General features: G+C 53.4%; 1 protein-coding gene across 5 annotated transcripts in view; it reads left to right on the forward strand.

Annotated features, from left to right (window-relative positions):
* The first annotated feature begins 8,202 nt into the window (after positions 1 to 8,202).
* Positions 8,203 to 19,320, forward strand: part of PXN (paxillin) — a 94,714-nt gene continuing 83,596 nt past the window's right edge. Inside the window, exon 1 of one of the 5 annotated variants that reach the window (XM_075898107.1) lies at positions 8,203 to 8,410. In XM_075898107.1, coding sequence (XP_075754222.1) covers positions 8,398 to 8,410 — 13 coding nt within the window. In that variant the 5' untranslated portion in view covers positions 8,203 to 8,397. The remainder of the gene's footprint in view (positions 8,411 to 19,320) is intronic. The other 4 variants (XM_075898105.1, XM_075898106.1, XM_075898108.1 and 1 more) reach the window with 4 other exon arrangements.

Here is a 19,320-nt window from a genome sequence, read left to right on the forward strand (position 1 = left end):
CTGAACATTGTAGTATAATAATAGAAAAAAAACTTTTGGAAGAGTGCTTATGCTGTAAATTACAAATTTTTTGTTGTAGATTATACTTTCCCAAGTGGGGTTATGAAATGCCCTGTTAAATTTGCAAGTGATGTTTTTATTCTTACCTGTTGTTTTCTATTTTAACTAAATTAAGCTAACATCCAATATTGTTTTGAAAGAAATCTGTTTTGTTGCTGTAGCCTATTGCAATGTCTATATGTCCTGAAAATTAAAGGAAGTAAAAAGAAAAAAAGACAAACATCTGGGCTATGTCTACACTGGCATGAATTTCCGGAAATGCTTAAAACAGAATACTAAAAACGGAATACTATTCCGTTTTCAGTTTTTCCGGAAAAGGAGGTCTACATTGGCAGGTTGCTTTTCTGGAAAAGCCCTTTTTCCGGAAAAGCGTCTGTGGCCAATGTAGACGCGCTTTTCCGGAAAAGAGCCCCGATCGCCTTTTTCCGGAAAAGCGTCTGTGGCCAATGTAGACGCGCTTTTCCGGAAAAGAGCCCCGATCGCCATTTTCGCGATCGGGGCTTTTTTCCAGAACAGACTACTGGGCTGTCTACACTGGCCCTTTTCCGGAACAGTGTTCCGGAATAAGGACTTATGCCCGAGCGGGAGCAGAATAGTTTTTCCGGAATAACGGCCGATTTTGTACAGTAGAGCATCGTTGCTTTTCCGGAAATTCAAGGGCCAGTGTAGACAGCTTGCAGCTTATTCTGGAAAAGCGGCTGATTTTCCAGAATAAGTGGCCCAGTGTAGACACAGCCTCTGGGCTACATAATTTTCCAGACTGGCATAATTTTCACATTTGAGGGAAAAGAGTGTCTAGATTGGCACAAGTTTTCCCATTTGCAGAAAAAAGTGTTTAGATTGGCATGGATGCTTTTCTGCTTTTCCGCAAAAGCACTTTTTGCGGAAAAGTGTTCTGCTTTTCCACAAAACCACTTTTTGCGGAAAAGTGTTCGTGCCAATCTAGCTGCACTTTTGCACAAAAAAAGCCCCAATTGCCAATCTAGACATGCTTTTAAGCAAAAAAGCCCCAATCACCATTTTTGCTCTAGACGTGCTTTTGCGTAAAAAAGCCCCACTTGCAAACCTAGATGCGCTTTTGCGCAAAAAAGCCCCAATCACCATTTTCACGAATGGGGCTTTTTTGTGCAAAACAAATCTGAGCTGTCTACACTGGCGCTTTTGCACAAAAGCTTTGTGCCCAAACGGGAGCAGCATAGGGAGCAGCATAGTATTTCTGCAAGAAGCACTGATTTCAGACAGTAGGAAGTCAGCGTTCTTGCGGAAATTCAAGTGGCCAGTGTAGACATCTGGCAAGTTTTTCTGCAAAAGCACCTGCTGGCAAAGCAGCAGCTTTTGCACAAAATGTAGACTGGCAAAGCAGCAGCTCTTGATGCCTGTCCATACTAGCCAAGCAGCAGCGCTTGCATGAAATCTACACTGGAATCTACACTGTCCAGGAGTATTTGTGCAAGAACACTGAGGCTACGTCTACACTGACATGATTTTTCCGAAAATGCTTTTAACGGAAATCTTTTCCGTTAAAAGCATTTTTAGAAAAGCACGTTTAGATTGGCAGGATGCTTTTCCGCAAAAACACTTTTTGCGGAAAAGCATCCGTGCCAATCTAGATGCGCTTTTGTGCAAAAAAACCCCGATCGCCATTTTCGCGAAAGGAGATATTTTGCGCAAAACAAATCTGAGCTGTCTATACTGGCCCTTTTGCGCAAAAGCTTTTGCCCGAATGGGAGCAGCATAGTATTTCTGCAAGAAGCACTGATTTCAGACAGTAGGAAGTCAGTGTTCTTGCAGAAATTAAAGTGGCCAGTGTAGACAGCTGGCAAGTTTTTCCGCAAAAGCAGCTGCTTTTGCGGAAAAACTTGCCAGTCTAGACACAGCCAGAGATTTTAATACAGTGACACTGAATGTAAATTAGTTAGAATTGACCTTTAAAGCTATACTGTGGTGTTGCCTTCTTCTTGCCTATCTGGAGCTCTAAATACATGCTATGGTCTTTCCAGCACACATGGCCTAATTCTTCATTAAGTGATTCATGATATAATCTTTATCAACAACAATAATTACTATCATACTATTATTTTGGATATGGAGTCAATTCTCACTGTTTCCAACTAAGAACGTAACAAATTCTTACCTTCATGTGCATAATGCAGGAAAGATGCAGCTCTCTTTACTGTAGATGGCTATTTTCATGAATTGTTTGGCTATTCTATGCCCCTGGGTGACTTTAGAAATAAAACAAACAAACAAAGGAAAAAGACCAGGTGTCAATACAAATGGGCTGTGTCTAGACTGGCAAGTTTTTCCGCAAAATCATTTGCTTTTGCGGAAAAACTTGCCAGCTGTCTACACTGGCTGCTTGAATTTCCGGAAAAGCACTGACGATCTCATGTAAGATCGTCAGTGCTTTTCCGGAAATACTATGCTGCTCCCGTTCAAGCAAGAGTCCTTTTGCGCAAAACTTTTGCGCAAAAGGGCCAGTGTAGACAGCTCAGATTTGTTTTCCGCAAAAAAGCCCCAATAGCGAAAATGGCGATCGGGGCTTTTTTGCGGAAAAGCATCCGTGCCAATCTAGATGCTCTGTTCCAAAAATGCTTTTAATGGAAAACTTTTCCATTAAAAGCACTTCCAGAAAATCATGCCAGTCTAGACGTAGCCATGGAGTAGAACTTGAGCAAATAGTCACATAGTCAGATTACATGCACATGGTATTTTAAATGTCTGTTTTATAGTGGGAGTTTCTTAACTCAAACCCATGAGACTTCATAGCAAAGGACAAATGTATACGCTTTATATACTAATCATAATGGCATCACAATGATAACCATAGAGCACTTTCTCTAAGCTCATTATGTCCTTTCTCAGCCTATGGGGGATGCAGCATAAACTTGGGATGAAGTTTCTGGAAGCTGCTGATTATTCTAAAATCTCTGCCAGGAGCAGGGAGAGGATAGTGAAGTGTCCCTTGACCTAATGGTGATACTTCTTAGAAGGGGAAATAATGATGTCTACCAGACTGTGTTAGCCAGGAAACTGGGTGTGCCTGTGTTTGGAGAGAGAAAACATAAAACCCGGGAGATTGTTAGTAGTCAACTGCAATGTCTCTGTGTTTTCTTTACAAAAAACTTGCAAGCACACATGTGCCCACTAGATTACTGGACATTTAGTGAGTCTTTAGGAAAAGTGCTGCACAGGACATGTGGTCTGAGTTCCCTATCACTTTGGCCTTTTCTACACTGCCAATTTTCAGGAAATCACTCACCAGCACTAGTGACCATTTTTAATCATCCTGTCATCTGGAGCACAATAAGATTAGAGGAAACAATGGCAGAGCTGAGCCATCCACAGTAAATAATCAAGGACCTTTATGGGACAATGGCAGAGCCAATGGTTCTGCAGAATATGGCTTAAACTCCATCTGAGTCTACTGAACTGGTTTGGATAAGCAGAGCCAAGGCCTGATAACTGACAAGAACAAAGCACATGTATCTGAATTATCAGAGATTCCCTTCCTCACTCAAGAGTGAAGTAGTTGGGGAGCTGTTTGGGGAAACCAGACTGACACAGCTTACTGCTTGGATGTATAAAGGTAGGCTAGACATATATGTACACTTGTGTTTATAATCTCTTCAAGATGGGAGATGGAGTTCCCAGGCCCACCGCCAGATGGCACTATCCTATGTCATAAACACTGTAGCACCAGCCTGTGGCACAGCCTCCCCCTCCTCCCCCAAACCAGCCTGTGGCACAGCCTCCCACCCCCCCGAACCAGCCTATGGCACAGCCTCCCCCCTCTCCCCCCCGAACCAGCCTGTGGCACAGCCTCCCCCTCCTCCCCCAAACCAGCCTGTGGCACAGCCTCCCACCCCCCCGAACCAGCCTATGGCACAGCCTCCCCCCTCCCCCCCCCGAACCAGCCTGTGGCACAGCCTCCCCCCTCCCCCCCCGAACCAGCCTGTGGCACAGCCTCTCCCCCCCCCCCCCGAACCAGCCTGTGGCACAGCCTCCCCCCTCCTCCCCCGAACCAGCCTGTGGCACAGCCTCCCCCCACCCCCTCCGAACCAGCCTGTGGCACAGCCTCCCCCCCACCCCCCGAACCAGCCTGTGGCACAGCCTCCCCCCACCCCGAACCAGCCTGTGGCACAGCCTCCCCCCCCCGAACCAACCTGTGGCACAGCCTCCCCCCCACCCCCCGAACCAGCCTGTGGCACAGCCTCCCCCCCCCGAACCAGCCTGTGGCACAGCCTTCCCCCCACCCCCTCCAAACCAGCCTGTGGCACAGCCTCCCCCCCCCCCCCGAACCAGCCTGTGGCACAGCCTCCCCCCCCCGAACCAGCCTGTGGCACAGCCTCCCCCCCCCCCCCGAACCAGCCTGTGGCACAGCCTCCCCCTCCCCCCGAACCAGCCTGTGGCACAGCCTCCCCCCCACCCCCCGAACCAGCCTGTGGCACAGCCTCCCCCCCCCCCCGAACCAGCCTGTGGCACAGCCTCCCCCCCTCCAAACCAGCCTGTGGCACAGCCTCCCCCCCCCCCCCGAACCAGCCTGTGGCACAGCCTCCCCCCCCCGAACCAGCCTGTGGCACAGCCTCCCCCCCCGAACCAGCCTGTGGCACAGCCTCCCCCCACCCCCTCCAAACCAGCCTGTGGCACAGCCTCCCCCCCCCCGAACCAGCCTGTGGCACAGCCTCCCCCCCCCCCGAACCAGCCTGTGGCACAGCCTCCCCCCACCCCCTCCGAACCAGCCTGTGGCACAGCCTCCCCCCCCCGAACCAGCCTGTGGCACAGCCTCCCCCCCACCCCCCGAACCAGCCTGTGGCACAGCCTCCCCCCACCCCCTCCAAACCAGCCTGTGGCACAGCCTCCCCCCCCCCGAACCAGCCTGTGGCACAACCTCCCCCCCCCCGAACCAGCCTGTGGCACAGCCTCCCCCCCCCGAACCAGCCTGTGGCACAGCCTCCCCCCCCCGAACCAGCCTGTGGCACAGCCTCCCCCCACCCCCTCCGAACCAGCCTGTGGCACAGCCTCCCCCCCCCCTCCGAACCAGCCTGTGGCACAGCCTCCCCCCACCCCCTCCGAACCAGCCTGTGGCACAGCCTCCCCCCCCCCCGAACCAGCCTGTGGCACAGCCTCCCCCCCCCCCGAACCAGCCTGTGGCACAGCCTCCCCCCCCGAACCAGCCTGTGGCACAGCCTCCCCCCCCCCCGAACCAGCCTGTGGCACAGCCTCCCCCCCCCCGAACCAGCCTGTGGCAGAGCCTCCCCCCCCCAACCAGCCTGTGGCACAGCCTCCCCCCCCCCCGAACCAGCCTGTGGCACAGCCTCCCCCCCACCCCCCGAACCAGCCTGTGGCACAGCCTCCCCCCCACCCCCCGAACCAGCCTGTGGCACAGCCTCCCCCCCCCCAAACCAGCCTGTGGCACAGCCTCCCCCCCCGAACCAGCCTGTGGCACAGCCTCCCCCCCACCCCCCGAACCAGCCTGTGGCACAGCCTCCCCCCCCCGAACCAACCTGTGGCACAGCCTCCCCCCCCCCCGAACCAGCCTGTGGCACAGCCTCCCCCCCACCCCCCGAACCAGCCTGTGGCACAGCCTCCCCCCCACCCCCCGAACCAGCCTGTGGCACAGCCTCCCCCCCCCCAAACCAGCCTGTGGCACAGCCTCCCCCCCCCCCGAACCAGCCTGTGGCACAGCCTCCCCCCCCGAACCAGCCTGTGGCACAGCCTCTCCCCCCCCCCGAACCAGCCTGTGGCACAGCCTCCCCCCCCCCCGAACCAGCCTGTGGCACAGCCTCCCCCCTCCCCCCCCGAACCAGCCTGTGGCACAGCCTCCCCCCCCCGAACCAGCCTGTGGCACAGCCTCCCCCCCCCCCGAACCAGCCTGTGGCAGAGCCTCCCCCCCCCCCAACCAGCCTGTGGCACAGCCTCCCCCCCCCGAACCAGCCTGTGGCACAGCCTCCCCCCCCCGAACCAGCCTGTGGCACAGCCTCCCCCCCCCCCGAACCAGCCTGTGGCACAGCCTCCCCCCCACCCCCCGAACCAGCCTGTGGCACAGCCTCCCCCCACCCCCCGAACCAGCCTGTGGCACAGCCTCCCCCCCCCCCCGAACCAGCCTGTGGCACAGCCTCCCCCCCAACCGAACCAGCCTGTGGCACAGCCTCCCCCCCCCCCCCCGAACCAGCCTGTGGCACAGCCTCCCCACCCCCCGAACCAGCCTGTGGCACAGCCTCCCCCCCCCCCCCGAACCAGCCTGTGGCACAGCCTCCCCCCCCCCCGAACCAGCCTGTGGCACAGCCTCCCCCCCACCCCCCGAACCAGCCTGTGGCACAGCCTCCCCCCCAACCGAACCAGCCTGTGGCACAGCCTCCCCCCCCCCCCGAACCAGCCTGTGGCACAGCCTCCCCCCCCCCCCCCCGAACCAGCCTGTGGCACAGCCTCCCCCCCACCCGAACCAGCCTGTGGCACAGCCTCCCCCCCCCCCCGAACCAGCCTGTGGCACAGCCTCCCCCCCCCCCGAACCAGCCTGTGGCACAGCCTCCCCCCCCCCCCGAACCAGCCTGTGGCACAGCCTCCCCCCCACCCCCCGAACCAGCCTGTGGCACAGCCTCCCCCCCCCCGAACCAGCCTGTGGCACAGCCTCCCCCCCACCCGAACCAGCCTGTGGCACAGCCTCCCCCCCACCCGAACCAGCCTGTGGCACAGCCTCCCCCCCCCCCCCCGAACCAGCCTGTGGCACAGCCTCCCCCCCACCCCCCGAACCAGCCTGTGGCACAGCCTCCCCCCCACCCCCCGATCCAGCCTGTGGCACAGCCTCCCCCCCCCCCGAACCAGCCTGTGGCACAGCCTCCCCCCCCCCAAACCAGCCTGTGGCACAGCCTCCCCCCCCCGAACCAGCCTGTGGCACAGCCTCCCCCCCACCCCCCGAACCAGCCTGTGGCACAGCCTCCCCCCCCCGAACCAACCTGTGGCACAGCCTCCCCCCCACCCCCCGAACCAGCCTGTGGCACAGCCTCCCCCCCCCCCGAACCAGCCTGTGGCACAGCCTCCCCCCCACCCGAACCAGCCTGTGGCACAGCCTCCCCCCCCCCCCCGAACCAGCCTGTGGCACAGCCTCCCCCCCCCCCCGAACCAGCCTGTGGCACAGCCTCCCCCCCCCCCCCGAACCAGCCTGTGGCACAGCCTCCCCCCCACCCCCCGAACCAGCCTGTGGCACAGCCTCCCCCCCCCCGAACCAGCCTGTGGCACAGCCTCCCCCCCACCCGAACCAGCCTGTGGCACAGCCTCCCCCCCACCCGAACCAGCCTGTGGCACAGCCTCCCCCCCACCCGAACCAGCCTGTGGCACAGCCTCCCCCCCCCCCCCGAACCAGCCTGTGGCACAGCCTCCCCCCCACCCCCCGAACCAGCCTGTGGCACAGCCTCCCCCCCACCCCCCGAACCAGCCTGTGGCACAGCCTCCCCCCACCCCCTCCAAACCAGCCTGTGGCACAGCCTCCCCCCCCCCCCGAACCAGCCTGTGGCACAGCCTCCCCCCCACCCGAACCAGCCTGTGGCACAGCCTCCCCCCCACCCCCCGAACCAGCCTGTGGCACAGCCTCCCCCCCCCCCGAACCAGCCTGTGGCACAGCCTCCCCCCCCCCCGAACCAGCCTGTGGCACAGCCTCCCCCCCCCCCCGAACCAGCCTGTGGCACAGCCTCCCCCCCCCCGAACCAGCCTGTGGCACAGCCTCCCCCCCCCCCCGAACCAGCCTGTGGCACAGCCTCCCCCCCCCCCCGAACCAGCCTGTGGCACAGCCTCCCCCCCCCCCCCCGAACCAGCCTGTGGCACAGCCTCCCCCCCACCCCCCGAACCAGCCTGTGGCACAGCCTCCCCCCCCCAACCAGCCTGTGGCACAGCCCAGCCCCCCCCCTTGGCACCAGCCTGTGGCACAGCCTCCCCCCCACCCGAACCAGCCTGTGGCACAGCCTCCCCCCCACCCCCCGAACCAGCCTGTGGCACAGCCTCCCCCCCCCAACCAGCCTGTGGCACAGCCCAGCCCCCCCCCTTGGCACCAGCCTGTGGCACAGCCCGGCCCACGTGGCACGCTGCCTGGGACCGCACGGCCCGGGGCACCCGGCACGGCCGCAGCGCAGGTGGCGGCGCAGAGCGGGCGCGGCCATTCTCAGACCCCCCACGAGGTGGCGGCCTCTCCGCGGAACGCCAGCGGCGCGCCCTGCGCGTGGCCGCCCGGGGAGCGCGCACGCCGCGCGCGGCCGAGGTGGCGGGGGGCGCGCCCGCGGGACTGGAGCTTGGCGGAAAAAGTTGCTGCGAGCGGAGCGCGGCGGCTGCGGGCCCGGCCCGACCATGGACGACCTGGGTGAGTGCGGGGCCGGGCGGTAACCGCCCCCCCGGGCCCCCCCGGGACCCCCGGCCAGCGCCCCCCCCCCCGCCCGGACCCCCCCTGCGGAGCCCCCCGGCCCGCGCCCCTCCCCCCCGGGATCCCCGGCCCGCGCCCCTCCCCCCCGGGACCCCCGGCCAGCGCCCCTCCCCCCCGGAACCCCCGGCCAGCGCCCCTCCCCCCCGCCCGTACCCCCCCCAGGCTGGAGCCCCCCGGCCAGCGCCCCCCCCAGCCCGGAGGCCCCCCCGGGCAGCGCCCCTCCCCCCCGCCCGGACCCCACCCCGGGCCTCCCGGCCAGTGCCCCCCTCCCCCCAGCCAGCGCCCCTCCTGGGCCCCCCGTATCCTCCCAGCCAGCGCCCCTCCCCCCCATCCCGGACCCCCCCAGCACCCCACTCCTTCTCCTGCCTGGACCCCGCCCCCGCTTTGTGCCCGGCCTCCCCACCATGCCCCCCCAGTCTCCCACCCAGATCCCCCCACCAAAACCCTCCACCAGCGCCCCGTCCTTCCGCCAGTCTCCCGCCAAGACCCCCCCAACCCCTCCAGCGCCCCTCCCACCCCGCCAGTCTCCTACCCAGACACCCCCAGCGCCCTGTCCCCCCACCAGTCTCCCACCCAGACCCCCCCACCAAAACCCCTCACCAGCGCCCCTGCCCCCCCCAGCAGTGTCCCCACCAGGTCCCCCCACCAGAGCTCCCAACCAGTGCTCCTGTCGTCCCCCCCGGCAGTCTCCCACCCAGACCCCCCCCGCCAGAGCCCCCAACCAGTGCCCCTGTTTCCCCCCCCCCAACACCCTGCATCCTGCTGCCTGGATCCCTCCCCCCCCGTGCATGGACCCCGCCACCCGAGCCCCCCTAACCGAAGCCCTGTCCTCCCCTCACCAACACCCCACCTCTCCCGCCCAGACCCCCCCACCGAAACCCCCCAACCAGCGCCTCTGCCCTCTCGTGCCCGGACCCCCCTGCCAGTACCCCACACCTACCCCACGTGGTTGGCCCCCCGCCTCTCCCCCTCTTGCCCAGATCTCCCACCCGAGTCCCTCAACCAGCGCCTCTGTCCCCCCTGCCAGTGCCCCCTCCCCCCCTACTCTGACCCCCTGTCAACACCCCACCCCTTGCCCTCTTGCCCAGACCCCCCCCACCAGCACCCTGCCACTCCCTCTCCTGCCTGCATCCTCCCTGCCCATCCCCCTTCCTCTCCCCCTCTTGGCCAGACTCTCCCACCTGAGCCTCCCTACCAGCACCCCTGCTCTCCCAGGCAGCCCACCAACACCCCCTGCCCCGGCCCCTCCTGCCTGAACCCCCCACACCTGTACTGCAGCCCTTCCCCCATCCCTCCTGCCTAGACCCCCTTGCCTGAACCCCCTACACCCTAGCCTCTCCCCCTCTGCCCGGACCCCCAGCCTCTGCTTGCATCCCCTCCCCTATTGCCCAGACTGACCCACCTACATCCCCCAGCACCTCCCCTCCTGCCTGGACCCCCTCTCCTGAACCTCTCACACTTGCCCCACCCAACCCCTCCCTTGCCTCTGTCTTCATCTCCCAGCCCATTCCCCCTTCAAGCCCAGACCTCTCAACCTCTGCCCTTGCTTTCATCCCCCATCCTGCAGCCCCAACCCCTTCCCTGCAGCCCCCACCTCCTCCACCCCATAGCCTCTGTCCCCACACACTCACACTCCTTCCTAGACCCCTCAGCTCCTCTGCTGCCTGCCTCCTCATCTCCTTCCAGCCTGTTCCCTACAACCCATCCGTCTACATTCATCCCATGGTTTACTCTGTATTTGATCTGCTATAGCGTCCCACCTTTCCCTTATGTGCATTTTAAACCACTTACTCTTCTTCCTCTGTTTGTAGGAGGATTGCACTTTTACTTAATCATTTTGCATCTTGACCAGGCTTGTTCTTATTTTCCTCTCTCTGCCATTGCTGTAGTGTCTGGCTTCTATTTTTAGGTGAGGTTTGTATGAGTAAAGTGATCTGCTAGGGACCTTTGAGATGAAATTCACCAGCAGACCTTGCAGTCACACTACAACCATATTCAGAATTAATTCTGGCATGGTGTCTTTTCTCTGCCGCTCACTCTGGTGCAGAGCAAACTTATGGACTATCCACAACTCCTCAGCAGAGGAAAAAATGCCAAGCCACTGGCTTCATGTGAAAGATCTATAGAATCTTTGCTTACCTTCTGCACCATATCAAGGAGGGAAGATGTATCCCCAAAAATTCCCTAGTGTTCTGGGAGATGTTAGGGTGAGCAAGTTCTGCTATGAAACTGATTAAATCAAACACTGGGGAAGGGCTTCAATCCATTATTTCCATCATACCTTTAATCAAAACCAGATGTTCCATTAAGATCTGTTAAAAAAAAAAATCACAGTTTTTATTACTGGACTCAGAAGCTCAAATTACAGCTAGCTGCAAGCTGGCAGTAACACCTTCAAAGACAGTCTAAAGTGGCTAAGAATAAAACTGTTGAGAGTGTCTAAAGTGGCTAAGAGTAGAACTGCCTTTGGGAGGCACACTGCAGGCCTAACGTTCATGGGGAGCAGCAGCTCCCTTCTTAAAGAGTAGGCCCCCTCTGAAATGGAAGTGACCAACAGTCTAATTAGATATTGGAGAAGAACCTGCAATAACCAATTTTAGGAGGTAGCCCTGTGGTGGATTTATTATTATTATTATTATTATTATTATTATTATTTTCCCTTCATATTCCACAGCTAAGGCACCTTTCAGAGATGTGGTTTTGGCAGAAGTGCTTTTGGCTTCTAGTGCCAGGTTTCCAGTGTTGTCTTACTACTAATGCATCCCTGGTGGTTTATTGGCTTGCTGAGGAGTATCTTCGTGTGTGAGCATACAAACAATGCCTGTAGGAGTATCTTGCAGCCTTCCCTGCCTGCTTCTAAAATCATAGGAGCAAAAATGTGCCAGCTACAGCTGTTACATTCCTTACATTCAAAGTGCTCTGCCATCTGGCCTGATAGCTCATTGCTTGAGTCAACAGTGGGTTTTTCCCTCCATCTTACGTATCCATACAGTGCAAAGATGAAAGGTGAATTGCAGAAGCCTGAAAATTTGTTTGTGTCCTTTTTGAGGTGCTTTACAATGTATAAAGAAACCTGAAAACTAATTTTTTGGTTTGCTTTTGTTTTTCTATCTTAGAAATATCTGAAATTTCAAGTCAAGTCTAGTTTTGCAAGTGTTGGGTATACATTGGGAATTTTGTCTCACTTTGATTTAATTGATGGAAGTATTTGAATCATTAAGAAAGATATCATTCCTCTCAAGTGCTTATTGGGTATTGGAAGTTAAATTTGTTGGCACAAGCAAACACAAAATACAGGGTTTTTTAAGTGAATTAAAAATCCATTCCTCAACAGCTTAAGTTTTGCTCTCCTGCCACGTCAGGATTTATAATCTTTTCCCATTTGTCTATAGAGTCTTCCAGGGTATATAAGGTCTGAATAGGTAATGTTAAAAAATCCTCTCTCCCTCTTAATTGCTTTTCATAGCTATAGTACCCACCATAAAGAAGTAAGCCAGCTACAAATCCAGTTACTTTTCCCATTACGGATCATTGTTAATATGAATACTGCCTACTGTTTATAATTGTGCTAGTCTTTAGGAACATAGCAGAAAAATGATAGTGAGTTGGGCAGTGTGACAGATCAGTGCTTACTGTAACTCTACTAAAGTGAAATTACTCAAGGATGAGTTTGACTATATTGTTGAAACTTTCGAACCTACTGAAAAAAATAGTATGGTGAGACTTTTATGCATTGAAGAGGAGAATCCAGCAAAATCTAACTTTTGTGCTTCTTATGAGTGGAGATCAGGAAATGAGGACATGAAAAGTTTGTGAATTGATCTTTGTTGTTTTAGGGGTTTGTTTATTTAGAGCAGGTAAATATTGCAGTTGCTTTTTCTCTAATGTTGAAGACATTTTATCTTCCAACACACAAGCCATTCCAGAAACTGTTTAAAAATTCTACAGATGGAACTTGTACATTGCAGTGAATGAGAAGTCAGTGGTGCACTGCATTACTTTGAGAGCACTGTTAGACATTAGAGTAGTACATAGGGACATGGGGAGTTTGTGCAAGTGAGAGATCTATTTAGATTTGTGTTTCTTGCTCTTTCGAAGAGATTGACCATAGGGAGGTTCTAGGAAGTTGATTAGGAAAGTTGGTGACTGCGTTTCTCTTTTTGAATTTTATAAACTAGAAAATGAAATTATTTTACAAAGAGGGAAAGGTTCCCATTATTTTTGGATTTGTTGCCTGTGGAATACCTGAGAACAATATAGTGTGACTTAAGGCAGGAAGGGATGGTTTGGGGATTCCCAGGATGATAGCTACCAAAGGCATGCATTTTGATTATGACTCTTTTAGATGGCAAATTGGGATGTTAACTCACCAATGGTAATACAGTACCCCACCTGTCCAAACAGGTATCCTTGAGGCCTGCTCATTGGGATCTACCAGACCTACAGTGAGGAATGGAAAGAATGGAATCACTCACCTTCTTGCTTTGTTTAGGGATGTGAAATTGTGGCTAATTGACTAGTCAAGTAGTCAGTGGAATTTCCATCGACTACTCAATTAGTCGATAGGTACTTGTATATTTCAAAGGAGGAATGCAGAACTCTGCATACAGCCTGGGGCCAGTGGGAAGTTCTGCTGACTCTGGGCTGTTTGCAAGTTCCTGCTTTGAAATGTACAAGAGTCCCCAGGGGGCTCTTGTGCATTTCAAAGCCATGGAGCCTGAGGTCAATGGGGAATTCAAAGTCCCCTACTGACTCCAGGCTCCATGCTGTGCTGCATGGTCCAAGCTGACCATGGGTTCTGGGGAAATGCCCCTTGGCACCTGGAGTTAGCTGGGGAGTACCCAGCTGATCTGGGCTCCTTGGCTGCCCCTTGAAAACTCCACATGGATGTTTCAAAGAGCCTGGGATCAGCTGTGCAGTAGCTGCCCCTTTGAAACAACTCCTCGGCATTTCAAAGGGGCAACCTTGGAGTCGGGGGGTCAACTGGGAACTCCCCAGCAACATTTCCACAAAACCCGGGGTAAGTTGGGGAGTCCCCAGCTGACCCTGGGCTTCATGGCGCTTCCATGTTTTAAAGGGGCAGCACCTCTCAGCTGATCCCTGGCTCAGCTATGCGGCACTGCCTCTTTGAAGTATCCCTCTTCCCCCTTTGCTGCGTCTATCTCAGAGGCAGAAAGGGGGGCGGGGGAAATCAGCTAGTTGACAGACTATCTGATAAGCAAATGGTTATTGAATAGTTGACTAGTCCTTAACATCCCTATTTTGGATACCATGTTTGTTACCTGTGTAGGGTAGCTTTAAATATGCTGGTTGTAGATTTAGATGCAGCTTGATTATATGGCTGCTTCTTTGATTCTTATAGCCTGAGGGAAGTGAGTTATGTGTGGTGACTATCTTTCCCTCTTTAAAAAGATAACATCTATTAAGTTAAAAATCTGTCTCTATAAAAAAGTTTTTCCTGCTGCACGACAGAATGACATCATCACATCATCAGCGTATATCCTGAAGCTGAGTGGATGGGCAGGGGAAGTTAAGGTCCTCCTCCTGCAGGGGACAACCTGTGAAAGCGGCGACTCTCCCCCATGCACCCAAAGAGGAAGACTGGGCAGGGGAAGATGAGGTCTTAACACAATCCCTGGACCAGGCTGGGTGCCCCCATATGGTTAGGGGGCGGGTGGCTGGTCCCTTCCCCACTGACACCCCAGGCCAGGAGAGGAGGGGGGACAGGTTCGGCTGTGCGTCCCAACCTGGGACATCAGTTCCTCATTGGGTTCTACTCCAGAAGTCCTCGCTTGAATCCTGCCGGTAGCTGTGTGCAGTAGTCCCCAGCCCCGAGTGCCATCCGTCCTGCTACGCGGCCACTTCTCTCACTCTAAGATGGTGGCTAGTCTGGAGTTACAGCTAGGCTGCAGAGAATCCATTGCAGAGCTGGCAAGCCAGCACTTCTGCCAGCTGGGCATCCATCGATCTGCCCCGGCAGTGTCCTGCTGCCCCTTGTACAGGCGGTACTGTTGGGTGGGGCATGAGTGGGAAGCTTGGGGAGGGGGGAGACTGGCTGGTGATTGAAGAACGTGAACGGGTGGGCTGGGCCAAGAGCATTTGGCTAGAGAGGCCCATCCAGAGATGTGGTGGGGCAGGAGCAGAGAAGCATGCGAGTGACTTGGGGCCATGGAAAGTGCAGCTGGGTTTTGCTCTCAGCTGCTGGCCTTAAATTAAAACACAGTGTCGGGGTGCATGTGTCTGTAATTTTTCGTGTTAGATTCAGTGTTATGCTCAGTTGCAAAGATGGGTGTGAGCCTTGAATATTGCCCCTTCCCAAAAAATGTTAGATAATTTATGGACAGTGCCTGATGCTGAAGAGATACTTTAATAATCATTTAATTTTTAATATTTTCTAAATAATCTACACTGAGACTTTTTCTAATAGTTTACCATAGTTGTTTTACGTTGCTCTGTCTTGGTGTAGATATGCTGATGGAGTATCAAAATTAGGTATGTTAAAGATCGGTTAATTGAATAGTCAAGTAACCTCATGAATTCTTATTGGTTAGTCCACTAGTCTGTAGTCCCTGGGGGTAGGGCTGGCAGCAGTGCAGGGTGCCAGGTGGGAGCTAGTCCATGAGGGAAGCCAGTTTAAAAACCAGCTCCTGTTGCGGCTTGGCTGCTTGTCACCCTGTGCTGCTGCCTCTGATAAAGAGGCAGCACTGTGGGGTGGCAGCAGCCCCTGTCCGGGGGAGAGGGGGACTGAGCTCCCAGACCCGGCACGAACTGGAACTGAGCTGGGCTGCCTACCTGCTTGGCTCCTAATACACTTTAAATGCAGAGCCATAGCGGGGGTAGGTCCCGGATCCAGTGTGAGCCGGAACTGAACTGGGCTGCTGGCCAGCCTGCTAAAAAATTTACTGGTTGGGAGCGGGGGAGGAAATGCGTGTAGTCTACAGCATTAACCTATACATTTTTGCTTATCGGTTAATTGACTACACTATTACTTCCCTAATCAAAATATTCACTAATTAATGTCAGTCGAGAAATCACAAAGGTAGTGTTTAAGGAAGTACTGTAACATATAGTTTATGATTTATAGATGATTTAACAGCTTCATTTGTTCACTTTTCTATATCATCAGTGCAAGATTAACAGACTCTTTGGCCACAAAAGCAGCCACAGTGAAGTGGGCTGGCAAGCGTAACCCTCTAGTAATCCTTTATTAAACACATTCCTTTACCTGTGATACTATTTTAAATTAATTGACTTTCAAACATGATATGAATTTTGCATTGGCTGTTTGCACAATAAAAAATAAGTCCAATTTCACTTCTGTTAGTTTGTAGGTTTAATCTACACTAGCAACTTACGTTGTTGTAACTACGTTGCTCAGGAGTGTAGAAAATCCGCATCCCTAAGCAGTACAGTTATACTGGCCTAACTTCTGGTGCAGACAGCACTATGTTGATGGGAGGGCTTCTGTCAACATTACTCTGTCTCTGGGAGAGATATTAGCTTCCATGCTTATGGGAGAAACCCACCCCTCTGTGTGAGTAATATCTTCACTGAAGCCTTACAGCGAGGCAGCAGTGTCACTTGCTGCATTTTAAGTGTAGATGAGCCCTCACTTTCTTTGTCTTTCTGGTGGACGAGTACAAAATTGCAGCATTTGCATTTTCAAGCACTGAAGTGGATTTCTAAATCTTTATCTGCTGTTTTCATTGGAATGAGAGGGGCATGGAGACACTTCTGCAAAACTCTCCTCAGTTTGGTTTTAAAAAAAGCAAAGTCTTGGTAACTTCAAACAGACATGGTCTTGTTTTTAGATTTATCTCTTAAATCTAAAAACTCCTGGTATTAAAAATTCCTGGTACTGTGCTGCTTGCTTCATTTTGATTGCAAAATCCAGCTAAAACAATTGTGACCTCATTTTGATAATTCACTCATTTGATAAGTCACTACTCAGCAGAGCTTGCAAAAGAGTTTTCCTACATATGGATTGCTTTTGCCTGTTTAATAAGTAATGCATTCTGGCTGTGCATAAACATTAGACCTTTAACTCTTCAAATGTGTTCTGATTTTAGACAGACTTGCTGGCTGCTGGTGGCAGGTTGCTTATTTTGTCTGACAGTTTTTATTTCAGTCTAGCATTTTACCTAAACCATCTCATGAAGCTGAATTTTTTAAAGTTTGTTTTTCTCTGCAGTTGCATATCTCTCCCATCCTCTTTTTAAAGGTTTTTCCTTGATCCATTGGAGTTAGAGGGAGTTTTTCCTTGGATTTTCATGGTTGTGGTATTTAGTTGGAACAGGGTGCGAATGTGTACATTTATTTGTTATGTCTCCTGATATGGGGAAGATTGCTATGTTCTGCAGAGACATGTTGTCTGTCTCTCTTTTGGTGGGTGATGGGTCCGTCTGACTGACTCACTTCCCTCAAGTTAGATATCTTGCCATTTGTAGAGCTGACCTGGTACTAGTGCTTTGACTGAATGTTGAATGTGAAATTGCTTTATCATGGCCTATGCCCAGGAAGTGGTCTTGGTGAGAAGCATTGCTGCAATAGTTTAGCCTCTTGGCTCTCAGCTGGCTCAAGTTTCTGACCCTTTGCTGCTTCTGGTCAATAAGTCTCTAAATAGGACTGAGGCCAAGTCTGTGCTACCACGTATGTCGGGAAAAATTGTGTCGCTTAGAAGTTTGAAAAAACACATCCCTGAGCAATGTAAGTTTTGCTGACATAAATTGTACGGTGCACAGTGCTATGTGGGTGGGAGAGCGGCTCCTGCCAACATAGCTACTGCTGCTCTTTGGGGCTGATTTAATTATGTTGATAGGAGAAGTTTCTCCTTTCAGCATAGAGTAGCCATATATGAGAGATCTTGCAGAGGCACAGCTGTATTGGTACAGCTGTGGCACTGTAAGGTTTCTAGTATATACATCTGAGGTGAAAGTAAGCAGGTGCACCCTGGTGCGCAGCTCTGACAAGAACTGGTTGTGCTGTGGCAGAAGCCAGAAGGGAGCTATACAAAGAGCTGGCAGGGACCTGGGTTGCACTAGGACAGTATCTAGAAGAAATTTTAAGTTACTTTCACTGCTGGTAGACATAGCCGGGTATCCCACCATAGTAGGAATCTGACTTTCAGCTTCTTAGTTGTACTGACCCTGGTAAAACAGGGGCTTTATTGTCCTGGGCGACTCAGACAGGGACTCCTTTGCCTCAAGCAGTGTGTAATGCAGAAAGGCTCATTTTCTTCCTGATATATTTCCGTTGAAACTCTGGACTCTGTGCTGTCTTTAGCGTCTTTGTCTCATCTAGGAGAGGTCAACATAGCCAGTCGTCCAGCTGCCCTCCTGGCTGAAATGGATCCTCTGACTTTGTCTCCACCAGCTGTGAGAGACAGGAGTGGGTAACCTCCCTTACACCTTATTATCCACTGGATCTGTCTTTCTCTCTGTCTGTCTCCCTACTTACTGGTTCCTGCTTTTCACTTTTCCTGGGGAATCATACTTTCCACTTCTCCAGGCTCTCTTTTCCTCATCCTCTTTTATATTCATAACAAATACAACTCCTAGGAAAATGACTGTTTTATTGCTGGAGAGCATAAATTTAAGTTTAATACTTTGTCTGCCTGTTTTGGCACTTCACAAGCAGTAATGTAATAAGCCTCTCACGCTCCCTTTAAAGTAGATCAGTATTCTCCCTATTCCCAGTCTAAGGACATTTATATTAGTGTAATTACAGCAATGTAGTTTCCACTAGAGTTCTGCATTGCTGTAGGCACTGCCCATGCACAAATGGGACTTACATCGGTGCAGCTTAATCTGGTTATTTATCTTGATGCAGATGCTGTGTATGTATGTGAAGGGTTTATACCTGTGCAAATTACCTTCATGTTGGAAGAGCTGGAGAACCAGAGGTACAGGTACAAGGTCACACAGCAAATCTGTTGCAGAACAAGGAACAAAATACATGAGTTGACTCCCAGTGTCTGTTTATCCTTTTGCTAATATAGATGAAAATCCAGAATAACTCCGTGGAAGTCAATGAAGTTACAGTGGCATAAAAACAGTGTGAATGAGAGGCGACTCAGGTCCCCAGTTCCCTGTTCTGGTCTTGAAGCCACATTCTCTCACTTGTGTTCTGGAGTTGATTTAGTGACTATTTTTTCTTCCTTTTGATGGTAGAGAGTTTGCATTATACATTTCTACACTGCTGCTCTTTAGAAGTGGCAAGTTAGCTGTGGGAAAATACTTCTAATGCAGGGATGGGGAACCTTTTTTGGGACGGGGCTACTGACCCACAGAACAATCAGTCAGTGGCCACACTGAAGTGAGAAGCTAAGCAAAAGAAATAAGCCTCCAAGCCCCACTCACTGATGTGGCCTCTGAATGAGAAGCAGAACAACATTTCCCGCATTCTCCTTGCACACCAGAGTCTGGGGGGGAGGCAGGCTACTAAATTTTTTGTGTTCCAGCCCCATAGGGAGAGGGGTGTGTGTGTGGGGGGGGGATGCCACTTCTGGGGAGGGAGACCAGAGCGTTGGGGGCGGGATCCAGGCAAGCTGGGGGCTGCATTTGGCCCCTGGGCTCATCTGCTCCCTGCTTACTATTGCCTGTCCCAAGTAAGATTATTATTAACTATTATATTAGCGAATGGCGTAACTGAGGCCTCATGGTTAAAACACTGGACAGGAAACCAGGGCACTCCTAGTTTTGTTCTTCATCTGCAGAGTTTCTCTGTGATCTCGGGCAATATTTTTACTTCCCTGTAAAATAGGGGTAACAGTTCCCTACTTGGAGGGCACCTGTGAAGGGTACTTTGTATTTACTAAACACTTGATATTTCTAAAACCCTTTCCATCTGAA

This window comes from Pelodiscus sinensis, chromosome 15, assembly GCF_049634645.1.
Source record: "Pelodiscus sinensis isolate JC-2024 chromosome 15, ASM4963464v1, whole genome shotgun sequence".
Taxonomy (NCBI): Eukaryota; Metazoa; Chordata; order Testudines; family Trionychidae; genus Pelodiscus; species Pelodiscus sinensis.